The following is a 19,033-nucleotide window of genomic DNA, read 5'->3' on the forward strand; positions in this document are numbered from 1 at the left end:
AGTTAAATAGTTCAATTTATGAGCACTTTTTGATTATAAAATCTGTGGCGTCAAGATTATCATAATATTACGTATGAAATTATACAATCACTTCAGAATATATTTGTGACACAATAACTTATTAGTGTTCATATTTATATCGTTACAATACACACAAGATCTCCAAGTTTCATTAGTAGCTATCTCCGATACGTCTCGACTCCATTCTGCCGTGTCACGCCCGGGGCCCATTGTGATACAAATTGTCATTCGGAGGGCCCAAACCCGGTGGCACTCGGTTGCTCGACACCTTCGTACCTCGACCCTGTACGTCAATCGTTTGTTTTCTGAATGCCCTTCGTTGGTTTAAAATTCGAAGGGAACTTGACAGGTAAATAGGTGAAGCTCGTGCTAGTCACCTTTTTTTGTTTCTTGGGACAAGTACATAAGTGAAACTTGTGCTAGTAAGTAAGTATCTTATGTGATCAGCAATATCAGTTATTGTTCTATGGGTTGTAGTTAAAAATATGCAGTGAAATTTGTCGCCTTGTAGATTAAGCGCATCAGGAGTAAAGTTCAGTAAGTGCGTAAGCATATTTAATTACCTAATGCGTATTTTTAACCAAGTATCAGTACATGATTCTATAAATAAATTAAAAGGTTAAAAGACATATTTCGACATAATAAGATTAACAATGAAATGTAAACAATACATAGAAACGTGGAGTTATAAAGAGTGTATAATACACATGTACTTGTAATCTCGTAAGCGACGTACCGAATCAGCGTGAGATTGAATTACCTATTGTTGACGATAATCGAAGGTTAAGATCCTGATATTTATATAACAATAGTTTGCGTCACTGTATTTTAAGCAGTTTATGGTAAAATTTAATTAATTTTAACATTATTTGACTGATCGTAATAGAAGGTCTTGACGATGAAACGCGAATATCGTTAAGAGATTTTCTGTTTGTAATGGAATAAGAATGCTCTTGTCTATCAGTTATAATGATACCAGCACTCGTTTATGCGTCAATGCTCACAATAGAGTAACTTTAGTCACCGACTGTTTCCCCTTTATCGCATAATACGAAAAAGACATAAATTATTTTCCATGAACCGACAATGTAATGCGACTATTAGCAACTTTGTTCGCACAACAAAATGAATGATAAAGAAAATTAAAGGTTTCCAATAGCATTTTATGATTCCTTCCAGCGACAACAAGGTGCCCATAAAACGAAATAGAGGCAAAAAGTACGATACGTGATGCATTTTATGCTATGTTATTACTAAACACTATGTTTTTCTGAGATTCATAATAACTTCACAAATTATAGAACTTTACAAATGAAAAACATTGTTTCGATATCTGTGCAAGTGGATGCATATAATTGCGAAGTGGGAGCCCATTTTATACTATGGACGCCATCTCGTTTTGACGGTCAATTTTCTCTCCAGCCATAAAAAGCGCGAACATGACTACGTTAATAATAAATTACATACATCGTCTTGGACGATATAGCCATTTGAAAATAACAAATGCTTTAAAACATTATCATTACTTTAGTACCTATATTTAATTCTCGAAAAGATGGCTCGTGAGCTTCGAAACAATGCTTAGGTATCGATGATCCTGAAGAATTATAGGCGAGTAAATCTGAGAGGCTTCATTAGCGACGTTCTTCGCATTAGATCTTTGACCTAATATCTGCCATACTGGCGCGTCCGTTGCGTTAAAATCTTGTTTTTATGGTTCGTAATTTTACACACCCAGATACGGTGGAGGAACACAATCGTGAGATTTATAGTAATTACATTTCAAACCGAGTACGTTCCTGTTACGTCTCATCGCACGCCTGGGTAGGTTCAAATAGGAGTTTAGTGTCGTAGATAGTTGCCACCATCGGGATTGCATTGTTGCTGGCGGAGCGACGGGCGCGGGCGCAGTCGCGACGTCTCGTAGCCGCATCCGACGTTCCATTGTTGCGATTTTATTGCCGGTGTTACCGTCCCCGTGTCGGTCGTAAACCACGCGCCGGCGCGCGATACTATCCGGATCGCGACCGCAACGCGTTACCGAAGCCACCACACCGCGGCCGCGCTTTCATTCGTTTCTAATAAATTGATAGGATGCTCGCTCGCTCGCTACACCACCCGCCATTGGTCGAGGCGTTCCCGCCGCGATGCTCGGACCCCGGTTGTAAATCAACTTTACAGCCTTTAATTACAGATATTTGCCGTCCCATGTGAGTGCATGGGATATCGGAGGGCCGCGCTCGCGAAAATATCGCATAATAATGGGTATTGACCCGTAATGGCTCGCCTGTAGGTACATATCGGCCGCCTTTGTCTTGATTGTTCCACGAGGAATATTCTTTTCTGAATGATTGCCAATTACATCGGCCCCTGAATTTTACAGGCGATACAATGCTAAATATACACTTCGGTTTGAATTTGAGTTCGTATAAATGATTTATATTATATTAAAGTTAATGGGTTGAGAATCTTTTTATTTGTGTGATTCTACATTTCTCTTTTGTACAATCGGAGCTAGGGTTCCTCAAGAGGTACATACTTACGTACAGAGTTTGTTGGTTACCGGTTGAAAGTTTAATAAGAAAGTGATATTGTTTGCCGCGGCGGCAACAGTGTTGCACCGGATAGGGCGGCGGGCATTTTAATGTCTCTCTGACGGAATTACGCTGGATTGTTCTCGGGTTTACGGCCTCCCTCGTGATTGATCGTTGTATCCCCGGCCTTATGTCATTCTCCTCGTATCTCTCGGAATTTGTAGGTACTAAGCAATAAACATGTATTGAGTTATGTGAACTACGGAATTATTGCATATGTGAACACTCATTCAGTACCTATAAATTTGCTTAGTTCTCCACATGTTCTTTGTTAGCTTCAAATTTTGTGAAGATTTAGTGAATAATAGTTATTTGTGTAGTTTGTAGGTGTAGGTTTATTTTTTTTAAATCCAAAACCAAGAAATCTAGACTCTATATTCAACATTAAAGATTCAAATTTAAAGCTAGGCCAATCTAATACTGTATGCTATTTACAATCATAAAAGGTTCGTCATTATGTCATTATTAATGTTAATTTAGACGACTCTATCATTTGATGACACTTAAATTCTAGTTCACACAGTGTTGCATCTCCAAAATTGACTTTTGTCTGAAAGCATAAATAAAGAAAAAATAATAACTTGACGTTTTCCGCGCGGGAAACAGAAAATTGACTTACGATTCACCCCCGCCTCTGATAGAGCTCTCCTTTTTTCCACACCCATCATCCGTGCAGAATATTATGATTAGACAGACCGTATATCTAAAAGGCAGGCTGTAAATCCCCGCGCCCATAAACTCGTTACGAGTGTCTAAACGGGGAGTAGCTGCCGTTTATAACATTAGTGCATGGATGTCAAATAAAAAAAAATATATCTAGGGTTACCTGGTTTCTAGATTTTCGTAAAAGGGCGGAAATTATGGCAAGTTTTCAAGAATGAAGACTCTACAAGTCTGTGCCTATTGAGATAAACATGGTGATACAAGATGATACAAAATAAGCTGTCAGGTGCTGTATCTAGTACCTAATATAAATTCTTTTAAAACTAAATGTAAATATTTACATTAGCCCTGCGCGGATCCGGGAGCCTAGTCCCTGTGAGCTGGACACACACATTGACCACGTGACCCCCCTCTCCCCTCCCTGGGTACAAAGCTGGATACACCCTTGAAATAAGCCAATACAACACCTACTAGGTAGACATAAAATAATAGGAAGGTGTATCGTGTTTTATGGCAGCTCTTGATTTTACCACCATATCGTGTAAATCGTGTGCTTGTTAAAACATAACGAAGCAAACAATGCAAAAAAAATTTGGTATTTTATTTATTTATTTGATAGTAGTGGCACTGAAATTTCAATAGTTTCCTGTGGTCTGCCTACCCCTTTATGGAATACAGGCGTGATTGTATGTTTGTATTATGCACCTATGTGCTGAATTTTTTCCAAAAATTAGACCTAATTGGCAAATGCTGGGATGACGCAAGGAGGATGATGAATCATTAACCATTCAATTATTAACCATTTTAGTAACACGGCACGGAAATCACTCATGAAAACTCAAGTGACATAAATGACATATGTAAACAACGCTGACATGATTTACTTTAATATGGAGATGCAAGTTGCTTGTCAAAATGGTCAAATGTTACAGAATATTCTTTTAAGTTGATTATGGATACCTAATGCGATATTATTCCGTAACATCGATAAGTCGATAAAACAGTTAGGTCAATCCCTTTGACAGTTTGATTTTTGCTATGAAGAATTCCGCTCTTTGTTTACCCACCACCCTACGTGTAATTTGTTTCTCTAATTCGGCATCGTTTTATTCGCGGCCCGACACCTTTCCATCGACTTTACGATGCCAGTTACAGGCTGAGTGATTTACAGACGATCAAATTTGAAAGAATTTAGTCTTAAATTACGGCGTTATTCTGAGATTTTATGTTTTTTTCAAGGTACAAAATTCAATTTCAATAAGTTTATTTTTTAGCTTCCTATCTAACCAAACACGATTTACCTGACTAACTGAAAATAGTCTGTACCATTTGTTGAAGTGAATGAGATTAGCCCAGGACCGGGAGAAGTGGCGTACTAGAAGAGAGATGCCTATGCTCAGCAGTGGGCGAATAAAGGGCTGATATGATGATGATGAGGGTATAATTTACTGTTAATGGTGTTGGTAATAAATGTGTGTGTGCAAAAGAAGTATCGATATTATTATCATTGGACGTCATCTATAGCACGGTTCTTCGGCAAAGTGTTATGTGTCTATTTATACTCATGTTAATATATTACGCTGGGTAATTGACGCTCACGTGCCTCGTAAACGCTCGCCATTTCGCGTTCTAATAGCGTAACATCAATCTCTCACTTGTGATTTAATTCATACATACAAAAGGACATCTCTATACATGACTCTCATATTTGTTTTCAAAATTGTAGCTTGAATAATAACGTAGAATAAGAAAGAGTTGATTCATTAAAATTGTTCAATTAATGTGGAATTTGAGCGTGTTTTGTTACTTGGCAATTACACAGCGTGAAGCGAGCCAGCTGAGCCGAGTCGAGTAGGCGAGCGATTTAGATTGATCGAGCAAGAATCGAGGGGGGCGGCGCAATCAAAAGCGAATCGGGCCAATGGGCGAGCGGCCACGGCTGTGCGAGCTCCGCGATTGGCCAGTCGCGGGGTTGAGGGATATAAAGGCCCTTGATACAGCTCTCGATAAGCGGTAGGCGTCGAATACCAATTTGATCGATTATCGCCCATGCGGCCACGAAGACTGCGGCCGATAGGCCGGCGTTTTTCCACACTGCTCTTGGTAACGCCTTGACATTTTGATTATTGCTTTCATACCGTGCTACAATTATGACTCTACTTGATATTAAATCCACTCTTTAGGTAGACACGTTTTGTAATGGAGTCATAAATGCAACTTTAAAGTTAATCTCGGCTGTAAAATTGCCACAAATCACAGTTTAAAATTGCAGTGACCGGAGATGCGGCTAATCGTCTGTTATTTACAATGGTTTATCAGTTCAGGGGCGTGCGGCTTAGCGATTTACGAGTCACCAGTTCCGCGCACAAAAGAATTAGCACTTCTAAGCGACATCGAGTGCCAATAAATATCGAGTGAGGTGCGAATAATCGCCGCAACACTGTAGCGGGATCGTAAAGGTGTTTCGCGAAGTGAATTTCAGTTTAGAATAGGGTTTCGGGAAGCAATAATTTGTGACAATTGGGTACGATTAGATTGGGTTTGCGGACGATTGGTTATAGTTCGTAAATTAGCTGTTAACCGGCGGAATGGCGTGGTCGCCGTTCGGGGTTATTGATATGGGTATGGTGGGTTTTTAAGTGTGGTCGGGTAGTGTTATGCAAATACGTGCGGGGCTCGGTGCGCACGCGCGTCGAATCGTGCGTTTTCCGCGGCGAGTTTGTGGAAATAGTTATTGGGGTGATTGCCTCCAACAATGGGTGTACGGGATCGCATTTAATCGGGTAACGGTGTGGCGTCGTGGGTGATAACAGGTATAGGGCCGTGCTTTATCGTGAGAGTGGTATTGCATTTTTGGGGCATGTTTATTGTGAATAAGTAAATGTGTGTATTACGATGTTGGCTTCATCACAACCGATGTAGGCTGTAGACTGCCTACTCAGAATACCTACCTCTTTACTGTCGCTGCAACTATCATCTGGAAGAATGCGATGCTGTGCCAATTATGATGATAATGATATCAATGTTAAAGCTTTATGGAAGTAGGTAGGTAATTAGGCACCTAATAAGATAATATTCGTTTGTTACATAGTATCGGCACAGTGATCGCTTACCATCAGTGGCCCGTTTCTCAAAAGGTATTACAAGTGTGTTTCCATGACAACCCTCACGATTTGACAGTTCGCGCACTTGCAACCTGTCAGCTCGTTTGCCTCCTATCTCAAAAAAAAGGTTTAAGTATGGGAAATGTAGAGTCAGCAAACTTAATTGGTGCCCCCCTTTTCACAATCTTTTCTGCAAGTTGCATATCAAATAACAGAGTTTCTAAACCAATTTGCTCATTTTCTTGCTACCGTTGGTATAAAAAAACGTTTTTATACAAATCGTAAACAGACTAGATGTTAAAAAAACTAGTCTGTAAAATTTTGCCGTCTATAATAAAAACACAGATTGAGAGAAGTAAACAAACTGAAGCAGTTACAATTCGGTACCTAGGATGGCGAAGTCGCGCATCATAAAACTGTCTCAAAGCAACATAGTCGGCAGTAAAGGTGTTAACGCGGCCGTGGGAGGGTTAACGCGTGCACGTGACGCGCATGTGGCACTTTTACAGATGAATTGTACAATCATCACTCGGTTATCGGTATTTAAGGCAGTGGCGGCTGGTGAAAATCTCTGCTAGGCAACACTAAAGCAAAAAGAAACCTACCTTAACATTTAAGGCTAGATCTGCACGTCAATATTAATGACACGTTCTAGCTCAAGTTGTCTTTATCTACTTACTAGCTTTTGCCCGCGGCTTCGCTCGCGTTATAAAGAGTCAAAAAGTAGCCTATGTCACTCTCCATCCCTTCAACTATCTCCGCTTAAAAAATCACGCCAATTCGTCGCTCCGTTTTACCGTGAAAGACGGACAAACAAACAGACACACACACTTTCCCATTTATAATATTAGTATGGATATGAAAATATAAAATTTATTTAATGCAAAAGGTGTTGCTTTTCGTCTATTATAGGCATGTCTACTGATCATCATTAATCTTGGTCAATCTGTTTGTTTGGTAATTCTAAGTTAGTTTACGTGGCTGAAGGGTCTGAAAAGTTAGAATTAAATTCTAACAAACAGAAATGTTAAAATATTATAACGAACAATTTGTTCGACTTGATATTATTTATGAAAAACATTATGAATCCATAAAATATTCATAATTCTAATTAAAAATGTTGAGTGTTTTAAGTAACATTTCTCGCTAAAATATCGAGTTTAGCAATCCCGATACATCAGGCGCCTAAAGCCTTCGCTTTTGCTCCAATTTCACCCTTAAAACACGAACGTGGCAATTAATCTCAAGCCGGGTGACGTGCACCCTACCCCCGATAACCAGCGAATGATTAACTGTAGACAGGGCACCTAGCCACCGTCATCATCGCTACCGCTTCTCTTCGCTCTCCCTATCACACTTCTGTAGCGGCGCGACAGAGCCAGACTGAATTTCCATCGCCATGTCGAGTCAATGGTTTTCACTTTGGCTAAGCCGGCAGGAAGACAAATAGTCGTTTAGGTATTCGCTAATGCTCCATCAAACGATCGATGTCGAACGACAGACGATGTCGACGGTAAATAACTTTCTGTAACAAATTGATTGGGTGATTTGCAACTCGAGAGCTGGAGCCGTTTTAATGTAGTTCGTGGAATGTACTCGCTCATAATGAGTATTGTCGTAGCTAATGAGTTTTAGCGTAGTGAACTTTGAATAAATTTTAGAGTGGAAGAAATACTGCTTACTTCAGCTTTAGGAGGCTTCAGTGAGAGGACAGATCCACCTTTTAACCATAGCCATCAAATCTTCCAACAAGTGTCACCTAAGACAGTATAATTTTTGTATTTATAAAGCATCTTTTGCGCCATTTCTGCTTGATAAACTTTTATACTTAGTAGGTAAGTACCTATACTCGTAGCCTGATGGTTAAACCAGCTTCTTTGATGATTTGAGAAAAAATATTAAACGTCCTTACTTTAATACCGATGGAAAAGTTTAAAACGCCATGCCTTGTCGATTCAAAAGCATCAACACGTTCACAAGTACCTCACACTCACACGCACTAGTGTTTACTGGCGCATCTGCAAGCAGTTCCGAATGATGTACTAGCACGGACCATCCGTCACTTCATTACGGTCCGCAGATTAGTAAATCAAGAACAATCCGCAAGAACAAACAGCTTCCGCGACGGCCACACGGGCGCGCTATATCCAGCATCGTAAACGAACGATCAGACGCGCTCGCGCACCCATAAATCATCTATCGTGCGATGCGATGCGATTTAGCACGCTCGCCGAGTTTACGGCCCTTACCAGTTGTAAACCCTTTACAGCTAGAGAATGCAGTTTATAGAGGCGATGTGGTTAACGTGCCTTTACGAGCGGGTCGTTCTGTTATTTTTACTTATCAATTAGGACGTGTTGCGAGTTACAACCGTTTCGGTGCTAAAGTGTGCAGCTTAGTGCCTCAGGCTTCAGGAAGTTGTTTGCTCAAATATAATTATGGCCGATTGCAATAAAATGAAAATACTTCAGCTGCCAACGTTTCCCTTTCCGGATAAATAAATAACCAACTTAGCTTACCTACAAGGCAATATTAATGCTTCGCAATGATGATTAGGACCGGGACAAACATAAGTGGCGTACTAGAAGGGAGGCCTATGCTCAGTAGTGGGCGATAAAGAGCTGATATGATGAATGATGATTTTTAAATCATTGAAATACATAATACTTAAAAATTTAGCACTCCGAACCAGTAGACTTTTCTGCCCCATTACCTAAGTGACGATTAAGCATTTCATTTAAGATAATAAAATCGACACCCTCTCAAGAGGGCCATAGCATAGCCCCTTGTCTCTAGGGTATGTTTCCTTTTCGATTCAGGGTGATTTTTAGCACAGTTGAATAATATTGCATATTTTATAATCCCAATTGCTTATTGTTCCAGGCACACCAATCAACCGGCTGCCGATAATGGCGAAGTCGGTGCTGGATCTGTACGAGCTGTACAACCTGGTGATCGCGCGCGGCGGTCTCGTAGAAGTGATCAACAAGAAACTGTGGCAAGAGATTATCAAGGGACTACGACTCCCATCCTCCATCACATCAGCTGCCTTCACTCTGCGCACACAGTGAGTACTACTCGTAATCCTTATCAAGTCGGTGCTGAATCTGTACGAGTTGCAACCTGGTGATCGCGCGGCGCTCTCGTAGAAGTGATCAACAAGAAGCTGTAGCAGGAGATCATCAAGGGGCTTCGGCTGCCGTCCTCCATCATTTCGTCTGCCTTTACTTTCCGTCTCCGCACACAGTCCACTCCTTATAACAAGTCAGTCGACCAAACACGTTGTTCGCCGTACCTTACTGTTAAAGACTGCTTACGGCCTCTTTCTCATCTTAACTTCTTCAGAAGCATTAATTTACCTTATCATTTAATCCAGCGCGTGGATCAGGTATTGATTAAGCTTTCCGAAGTGTTTTGGCTTAGCAAAACAACACGACTTAGAATATTAGAAATATTTCTTAACAAAGCAAGGACCTTTGGTTCGAAATTCTATAAACGAAGAAGGACGATATTTAGAAATAGATGGGCGTGAAAATACAACCATTATTTTATTTAGGGGAGGCGCCGCATGAAAGAAGCTTACCTATTTGAATGCGGATTAATATAAGCCGATGCAGTACTTCCTATAAGCTCCGAGCCACTAACATTTTGGTGATTTTACGAAAGTATCATCATTAAGAATATTGTCAGTAATCTATGGCTAATTGATTTTTATGCATTGTCTGGTTGATGAACTAAAGGAATGCATTAAAGATTTAGACGGACTAAATGGTTCTCCAAAAAGGATTTAATAGGCCATATGTGTGGTCCTAAAACGAATCGGGAGCCGTCGCTCCATATTCGATGGCGACGCTTTGTACCACCTTCTTGCATTCAAATTCTCACGAATCGGAGACAAAGAGACTGCGACAATGGCAGTACGTGAGCGTCCAACGCGACAATATGACATCTTCATAATTAATAACCTCTAACTCATCTCCACCGATATAATTTCCCATTTATCTTCCGAGTTCCTTCACCTCGTGGCTTTTGTCGGCCGCATAAAGGTGTCTCCAGTCCACATTTCTAATTCAGAGTGCGCACCGTTACGCACGACGCTTCGATTTTGAACGCAACCTCCGCATTATGATTACAATCTTGTGTACTCCTTGCTTTCTATTGCCTAAGAAGCTACCATCCGCGTGCGGTTTGCCGAAGACCTTATTTTATGTCCCCGGTAAACGGCCGACGCTATTTTAGTACCTAATATCGAGATGCATTGAGATATTGCGGTAAGGCGACGATTCTACGGCGTTCGGGCGTTCGTAAAATTAGACGCGAGTAATGACGAATGTTGTATATTTAGCTTTCTCATTTGACAGTTTATGAAAAGGTAGCCCGAGTTTTTATGAAGCCGCGTCGGCCCCTCAGTTGTTCATTGTGTTCTTATTAAATATGTGGCCGCTTAATATGAGTTATGGCGAGGAACGGTGACAATATCGTCGGATAAAATTGACTTGTCATAAGAATAGGATTAAGAATGTAATGGGTTGTTCAGCTATTATACCGATTATAGGTTTGAAGGATAGGCTTTTTATAATTTATAATTGGTGTTGAAATATGATTTATATGCGTGTCATGTCGTTTAGTGAGCGACGAATGCATTGACGTTCGACGTTATTTATTAGATCGTTCCAGTTAGATATTTAAATGAGATCGCATGTCACGGCAGTTATAATAATCTAGTAATTTATTTCTGGCTATAGAATCAATAGGATTTAAATAACAATAGGAAAATCTGCTTGTGTAAAGGTCACATGGCTTTTTGATACTTTGGAGAGTAGCTGCATAAAATAAATGTTATCTTATCTATAAGATTGGATCAGGTCGGTCCTATTATTAACAGATCAACAAATACTGAAGACTTCTTTCTGTGTCTTATCGTTATCCCAGCGATTTGCCACGTCTCATGAGAGTCTCTTTGGCAACTAATCCAGGATAGGCTTGAAAACATTCAAATTTTATTTGAGTCTAGTTTTATATAGGTAAGTACCTATGGTTAACGGTGCAGGATCGGAAAAAGAGGCGTTATCTCATTTTGGAAGTCAATATCCTCTTTGGGTCAAAGAACCATATTCATATTTAATTCTGTACAATTATACTTAAAGTACTTAAAAAATATTTCTATTTCCAGATACATGAAGTACCTGTATGACTACGAGTGTGAGAAGAAGAACTTATCCACCCGGAGTGAGCTGGACGCAGCCATTGAGGGCAACAAGCGAGAGGGGCGGAGGGCTTCAGGACAGTACGACGCGCAAGCCGCGCTCGCAATGGTTGGTTCAGTTTGTGTAAACTTTATTGCAGATTAAAATAAAATATGAATGCAGGACTAGGCATTCTTATCAGTACTAAGTTTTGTTACTTGGTTAATAAGCTATGGCGGTGAAAGTGCCTAGCAAACTGGCGTGATGACCAATGAAGTCACTTTGCTTGGTTCTAAGCGGATTCACACCAGCTTATGCCGTCGTTGAACTCTATTTTATTACCCTAACTATAGTCTCATTAGGTAATTTCTTTAGATCAGGTGGTTCCTAATCTTGTCGGTTCTGCCACTCCTACATAATCATTAATATTGTTTCCCATAGGCCTATTTCAGCTTTAATTAACCTATCACCCTCGTAAAATATCACTTTTACCCCTTGCGGGGTTAAGCCTCAGGTTAGAAGCCTCTGTTCTAAGATAGTCTTCTTATTCAACTCACAACTTCTTCTTATTCAACACATAGAGAAATAAACTTTTTTCAAGTATTATAGAATGTTGTAGATAATTTGATGCGTAACTTGATCCACCACTTTTTACAATCAGCAATTTAATAAATTTTAATTACGTTCATCCTAACGATCCATAGTCTTCCCCCTTCCAGCCCCCGCTGAACCGAGTCCCCGCGTCGCTGGCGCAGCTGTCTCAGCACATGCAGCCGCTGTCTCTTTCCCTCGGAGGAGTACCGCGCCTGCCGCCGCTACCGCCTCACGCGCCCCACATATCGCAGCACGATATTGAGTACCGAGTGAGGGAATACATGAAGATGATCCAGACGCAGAGGGAGCTGATGAGGAATGGTGAGTGTCGTCTATCTCTAGCAGCCGCTGTCTCTGTCACTCGACTCACCTACCGACGTTACCACTATACGCGAATTCAAAGAGATAATTAAAGAGTCGGACATAGCCTGACGCACGCGGTCATAAGCAGGGCGCCTAAGCGCCGTTAGCCGTCGAAAGCCTTATTACAAAGAATATAAGAAAACGATACAAATCACACGCTTGAAAGCAATATAACTTTCGAAACGATTCAGCATTTTGTGTATTAACTATTAACAACTATCGTTGTGTGTGACGGCATTTGGATTTGGCGGATTAACCCTTAATGCATCATGTATTTTTGACTCTATTGACAGCATGTCAAAATTCAAATTTGAATAAATCTTTGTCAAGGTCATGCATTTAAGGGTTAAACCGTTAACAACTCTGAAGACCTCAATTAATTTCATGTTTTGTGTTCAGGTTCAGAATCACCCCCCGGCTCCGGCCCTACCCCTATGATGTCCCCACGAGATGCCGCCGCGCTCAGTGCCATAGACGTGTCAAGGCTTACGCTGTGGTCGCTCTACAACAACAACAACAACAACAGCCCGCAGCCCGACCTCGAGCCCCAACGGTTAGTATTTCTTGATCCTACCGGCTCTGATATTACTCTTATGATGTCACCACTGAATGCCGCCGCGCTCAGTGCCATAGACGTGTCCCGGCTCACGCTGTGGTCGCTCTACAACAACAACAACAACAGCCCGCAGCCCGACCTCGAGCCCCAACGGTTAGTATTTACTGATCCTACCGGCTCTGACACTACTCTTATGATGTCACCACTGAATGCCGCCGCGCTCAGTGCCATAGACGTGTCCCGGCTCACGCTGTGGTCGCTCTACAACAACAACAACAACAACCCGCAGCCCGACCTCGAGCCCCAACGGTTAGTATTTACTGATCCTACCGGCTCTGACACTACTCTTATGATGTCACCACTGAATGCCGCCGCGCTCAGTGCCATAGACGTGTCCCGGCTCACGCTGTGGTCGCTCTATAACAACAACAACAACAGCCCGCAGCTCGACCTCGAGCCCCAACGGTTAGTATTTACTGATCCTACCGGCTCTGACACTACTCTTATGATGTCACCACTGAATGCCGCTGCGCTCAGTGCTATAGACGTGTCCCGGCTCACGCTGTGGTCGCTCTACAACAACAACCAGCCCGACCTCGAGCCCCAACGGTTAGTATTTACTGATCCTACCGGCTCTGACACTACTCTTATGATGTCACCACTGAATGCCGCCGCGCTCAGTGCCATAGACGTGTCCCGGCTCACGCTGTGGTCGCTCTACAACAACAACAACAACAGCCCGCAGCCCGACCTCGAGCCCCAACGGTTAGTATTTACTGATCCTACCGGCCCTGACACTACTCTTATGATGTCACAACTGAATGCCGCCGCGCTCAGTGCCATAGACGTGTCCCGGCTCACGCTGTGGTCGCTCTACAACAACAACAACAACAACAACAGCCCGCAGCCCGACCTCGAGCCGCAACGGTTAGTATTATTAGTGTACTTGTGATTTCTTATTCTTAGTCACACCATAGAGTACTAAGTAACGGAAGAGTTGTAACTCCATACATACATACATACTATCACGCCTGTATCCCATGAAGGGGTAAGCAGAGCACATGAAACTACTCAAGTATCAGTGCCACTCTTAGCAAAAAGGGGAAATCGAAACTGTGACATTGCAGTAACATGTTGCCAGCCTCTCGCCTACGTCACTATTTAACCCATATTCCACAGTCGCCTTCTACGACACCCACGGGAAGAAAGGGGGTGGTGAAATTCTTAACCCGTCACCACGCGGGTGTAACTCCATACATCAGTAAATGCAAGTTAATTGTAGTGACATCTATCGTCACTCATGCGACAATCACGCGTCAAATACGTAAATTATCAGTACCGCTACTCAACACTAGGTGCCAACAGTGTTGCGTCTGCCAAAATATTAAACAGTTTACAACTTATATTACAAGCAGAAGGAATTGAAAACAGAGTACTGATTAAACTATTGTAATGTAAGCTAAGAATTGTTGAGCATTAGACTTTTTGTTCGTCGTGACATTTATTGACGACTAGCAGTACTGATAATTTACGGTAGTTGACGCGTGATTGACGCATGGATTACGCTAGATACACATAACTTGCATTTACAACTCTTCCCTTATTTATTCGTCTATGGTCACACTTACTAATCAGCTCCGAACAAGGTGCCCGAAGTCTCGAATTGACGTTGATCAAAGCAGTTGCGTATGTATTATGGTTATGAGTTCTCGAGTTTATGTTATGGACTCGTACTTTGGGGTATGACAATTTTTTGGGTGCCCATTTTGAGGATGTATTTAAGCGCATTCATTACAATATTCACGTAGATAATTTCCATGTCTAATCTTGAACCTGGTAGCGTGGAACTCAAGAAAAATTTAGACCTACCTATATGGTAGTGTTTTAGAATTTGTTTATTAAAAGAAATGAATGACATAAATCTAAATAACTAGCTCAGTGGTCTCACACTAGGCGAGGCCTGTGTCGTGATTGTCGTGATGAGCGTACTACAGAAATTACTATAATACGAGTATGTCTACTCTTCTTAACCCATATTTGCCCAACACGTATATTTTTTCCCCTATTTTTTGAGGTGACCACCTCATTATCCTACTTATTTTAATGAGTAGTAGCGTGTTTTCAGCAGTGGGTAGAAAACGACCCTATGGGTATATATGGGTTAAGTTCTGAAAGCATGCGATTTTTTGTCGTATCCTAGTTTATCATCGTCAATACAGTGTTTTTGTATTTATAAATTGTGTTTTTCTCTGTCTCACCATAGACCATCTTCTGCCAACAGCGAGGCCCTGAACCTGAGCGAGAGCCCCAACTCTTCGCTGTCGGGCATCAAGCGCGAGGCCTGCCGCTCGCCGCCCCCGCCCGCCAAGCGCCGCACCCCGCGCCCGCCCTCCCCGCCGCGCGCGCCCTCCCCCGCCGCGCGCCGGCAGCCTGCCGCCGCAGGTCAACGGGAACGGAGTCAATGGCGCCGCGTTCAAGATCACTACCAGAGGTGAGGACGACTTTAGGATATTTTCCCCTCACTAGCTCGGAAACACGTGTTTTGTCCTTTAATACCAGCGGGTAAAAACGCATTTTATCCACTAGTGGGTAAAGTAATTTGACCTTGAATAAAGTCAAATTAACTGCTTTAAAATTGATAAAAGTAGGTGAATCTAGCAATAAAGATGATTTACCACCTGTGGAACTACTGGAAGCAGTTTTAAACGCATTTTTTGCGTTGTAGTTTCCTCGCTATAGTAAGGGGAAAAGTTTTGTGTTACACTCGGGTGCAAATGTATTTTACTTCTCGTGTGTTAAAAAACTCGCAAGTTCAGGATTCTATTCTGGAACCACTCGCTTCGCTCGTGGTTCAACTATAGAATCCTTTCACTTGCTCGTTTTTCAATTCCACACTCGGCGTTAAAATACAACTTTGCCCCCTTGTATAACAAATAACTATTAAAGCTCGGCCACACATGCGCGTTTTGATAGCGTACGCCGGACGAACGCTGCGCCCAGCGGACGCCGGCGAGAACTAACGAGCGCGGATTGCGAGCGGAACGCCGGCGGAAAGCGCTATCATTGCGCTCCGCTCACGCTACGCTATCAAAACGATTTATGTGTGGCGGAGGCTTTAGTGCATCCGTGGTCTTGACCGTAGATGAAATCCGTCCCGTGTCGAGCCGATAGGCTCCCTTTAATATTGCTCTCATACTATTCTCGATTCCCCTATTCATGCACTCGTGTCATCCACGCGAGACCGCAGATGCACGTACGGCTCCTGTTTGTGAAAATATTTGGTAAATCCCTGAGCCCCCCCCCCAACCCCACACTAGCGTCTTTGCGAGCGTAGCGTGGGGCTAACTGTATGGAAAAAGCGGCTTTTCCATACAGTTGGCCAGACGCTACGCTCGCGAGACGCTAGATGTGGGAGGCCCCTGATGTTCACCACCGGCATTGACTTTGGCTTATTCTTAATGTTTCATGAGAGCTTTGCATACACATGTCGACCTTTTTATTCTGGAAGATCTCGCACTAATATATGAAATGGATGAGGTGTGTGCAATAAAGAGTATTTGTATTGTGTTGTATTGGAGATGAGGGGGACTAGGATAGTAGTCCCTATACAGTTCCCTCATTATATGGCCTATATATGATATGGAAATTAAAATACGAATTTCTATAAATGTATTATTGAGTTGTTTCAGTAGTATTGAGACACAAATCGTTCCAAATTAGGCACACAGTTTTTCTAAGCCTGTTAATGTTGTAAAATGGTAGATTTTCAATGTACATTCTTAAAATTGCCAGCATTCCTGTGTGCTATTTACACCAAACTAAATTCAACATTCTTTTCAGGAGATGCCAGCACGGGAGACCAGCAACTAGTCGTCTCCATCGAGCTCAACGGCGTCACGTACGAAGGAGTTCTCTTCCCCTCACAAAACGCCAGCGGACAAAACGGCCACCGGCAAATGGTCTCCTAGGCAACGAGTCTTGCTAAGGTTCCCATTCTCAGCTCCTGATCGTTATGCAGGGATGTTATGCTCTTCAATGTTCACGGCTAGCCTGTGTTAGATGCTTGCCAAGATGCTGTCTATGTAAGAAGATGCTTGGTCAAGCTCGAACTCGAAGCTTAGCCCAAGGGAAGATATGATTTGCACACGGTCTAACTCGGACGAATTGGTCTATTCAGAAAACCTTCCCCAGTCTCTCTTGAAAGCATATCATTAGACATATAATTTCGTAGTTTAGATCTCAAAGTAATTTAACATTACATATCATCACACGTAGGTTCGCTTGGGACTGGACTTCACTTCCTTCAGTTCATCGAATGTTTCAAACCAAGTACAAAACTCTGATCATACCTACAAGTACTGTAGATTCATCTTCTATTGTGATTTAAGTTTTTGTACTTCGAAGTATTTACGGTTCTCGAATAAGTATTATAAGAGTGTCACTGCCGGAGAAGCGTGAAGTTATTTATTAATAATAATTTCATATTTTTGTTATTGTATGATATTTTAATATTAATATTTTTTTATAAAAGCGGAGGAGTGACTTTTTGTAAATATAGTTTTACGTTATTTATAATTCGTTTAGGCATTGACGGATGTGTGGTCGATGATGGTTTTATTTGTGATGTACATTTCTGTAAATACTTGTGTAGAGACGTTTTATACACCGCCATATATTGCGTAGGTATGATTGTGATTAAATAGTTTTCTTAAACTGGTGTATATTTTATACTTTGTGTCGATGTCAGTATTGTATTTAATGATAGGTAGGTCTACGGTAGGCGCTCGGGCCGCGTTTTCTTTACCCGAAAGAAAAATTTTACCTTATAGACAGAAAACCTATACCTACTCTTCTCTGTAAACAATGAAGGTTTCCTCTGAAATTTTAAATTGGATGAGATTCACGATATATCTGATTTATGATTGAGAAAAGCCTAAAACACAGCTTCGGGAAACTTGTTCAATTTCAACGGTCGAGTGGAAAATGTTCTCATTTCAATCAACTCGATAACAGCTTTGTGCTGGAGATGGTTAGCAGCATCGCTTAGTGACACAGCGCGCAACTGTTCGGCGCCACTGCAACGTTTGACTGTTACCAAACGCCTGGGCTGTAAATTTAAAAAGTTGAAGGCCAAAAGATTATATCCTTGTCTATTGTTCTTGTGTGAAAACAGATAGGAAATACATGAATTTTCGTTTTCAATGTAGCCTGATGCCCTGAGTCACGCCGCGATTTTGCAGGTCATTTCCCGGCCGGAGTGAGGGTGGCTCGAATTTGATTTTCATTCGGTCAGTGAAAACGCAGCTTTAATGGAACAGCTTCAAATGCATTGTATTCTCGAATCACTGAATTAACTCAACAATTTTATTTTGGTAAACTTTCGTAAGGAAAGCAATCGGATTATTTATTGAATTTTCTGAATTGATAACACCGGTAATGAACGTTAAAACAATTTTTTGATCGCATTAGATAATATTCGTCGGACTTTAATTAAGTAAAAGCCTAAGGCCGTTTTCACATTATCCGATCCGATATCGGATGTCGGACCGACATCCTACATCCGATAAACGCTTCTGATAGTGTCGGATGTCGGTCCGATAAAACGCATTGTTCCAAATCAATGAAGTATGATTTTGTATCAAAAAATATTTAAAAAATGTTTTATATTTAATAATTATAAGCACTATATCCTAAATATTATATTGTAAAATTAAAATAACGAGCATAAAAAATACTCAGAGTGTCAGGCAAAATAAATATTTTTACATTCAACTATATCTACTAAAAGATGAAAAAACTAGTATCCGCAATTCGGACCGATGCATTACAACCTTCTTTTTTCCATGGAAATTGTCAACTATTTTGAATTTCGATCATTAGCAGCTGTTTAATAGACGCCATTTTTGTCACGCATACTACTACAAACGTATACATACATTATATACGCACACA

At 41.4% G+C, this 19,033-nt stretch overlaps 1 protein-coding gene across 3 annotated transcripts in view; it reads left to right on the forward strand.

The window, feature by feature from the left end:
• The window catches only part of LOC125234643 (protein dead ringer), a 170,097-nt gene extending 151,393 nt beyond the window's left edge, over positions 1-18,704 (forward strand). The window contains exons 5-10 of one of the 3 annotated variants that reach the window (XM_048140973.1): positions 9,266-9,449; positions 11,556-11,697; positions 12,273-12,483; positions 12,925-13,078; positions 15,345-15,572; positions 16,922-18,704. In XM_048140973.1, the coding sequence (XP_047996930.1) occupies positions 9,266-9,449; positions 11,556-11,697; positions 12,273-12,483; positions 12,925-13,078; positions 15,345-15,572; positions 16,922-17,066 (1,064 nt within the window). In that variant the 3' untranslated portion in view covers positions 17,067-18,704. The remainder of the gene's footprint in view (positions 1-9,265; positions 9,450-11,555; positions 11,698-12,272; positions 12,484-12,924; positions 13,079-15,344; positions 15,573-16,921) is intronic. The other 2 variants (XM_048140975.1, XM_048140974.1) reach the window with 2 other exon arrangements.
• Positions 18,705-19,033: the final 329 nt, after the last annotated feature.

The sequence above is a fragment of the Leguminivora glycinivorella genome, chromosome 16 (genome assembly GCF_023078275.1).
Source record: "Leguminivora glycinivorella isolate SPB_JAAS2020 chromosome 16, LegGlyc_1.1, whole genome shotgun sequence".
Lineage (NCBI taxonomy): Eukaryota > Metazoa > Arthropoda > Insecta > Lepidoptera > Tortricidae > Leguminivora > Leguminivora glycinivorella.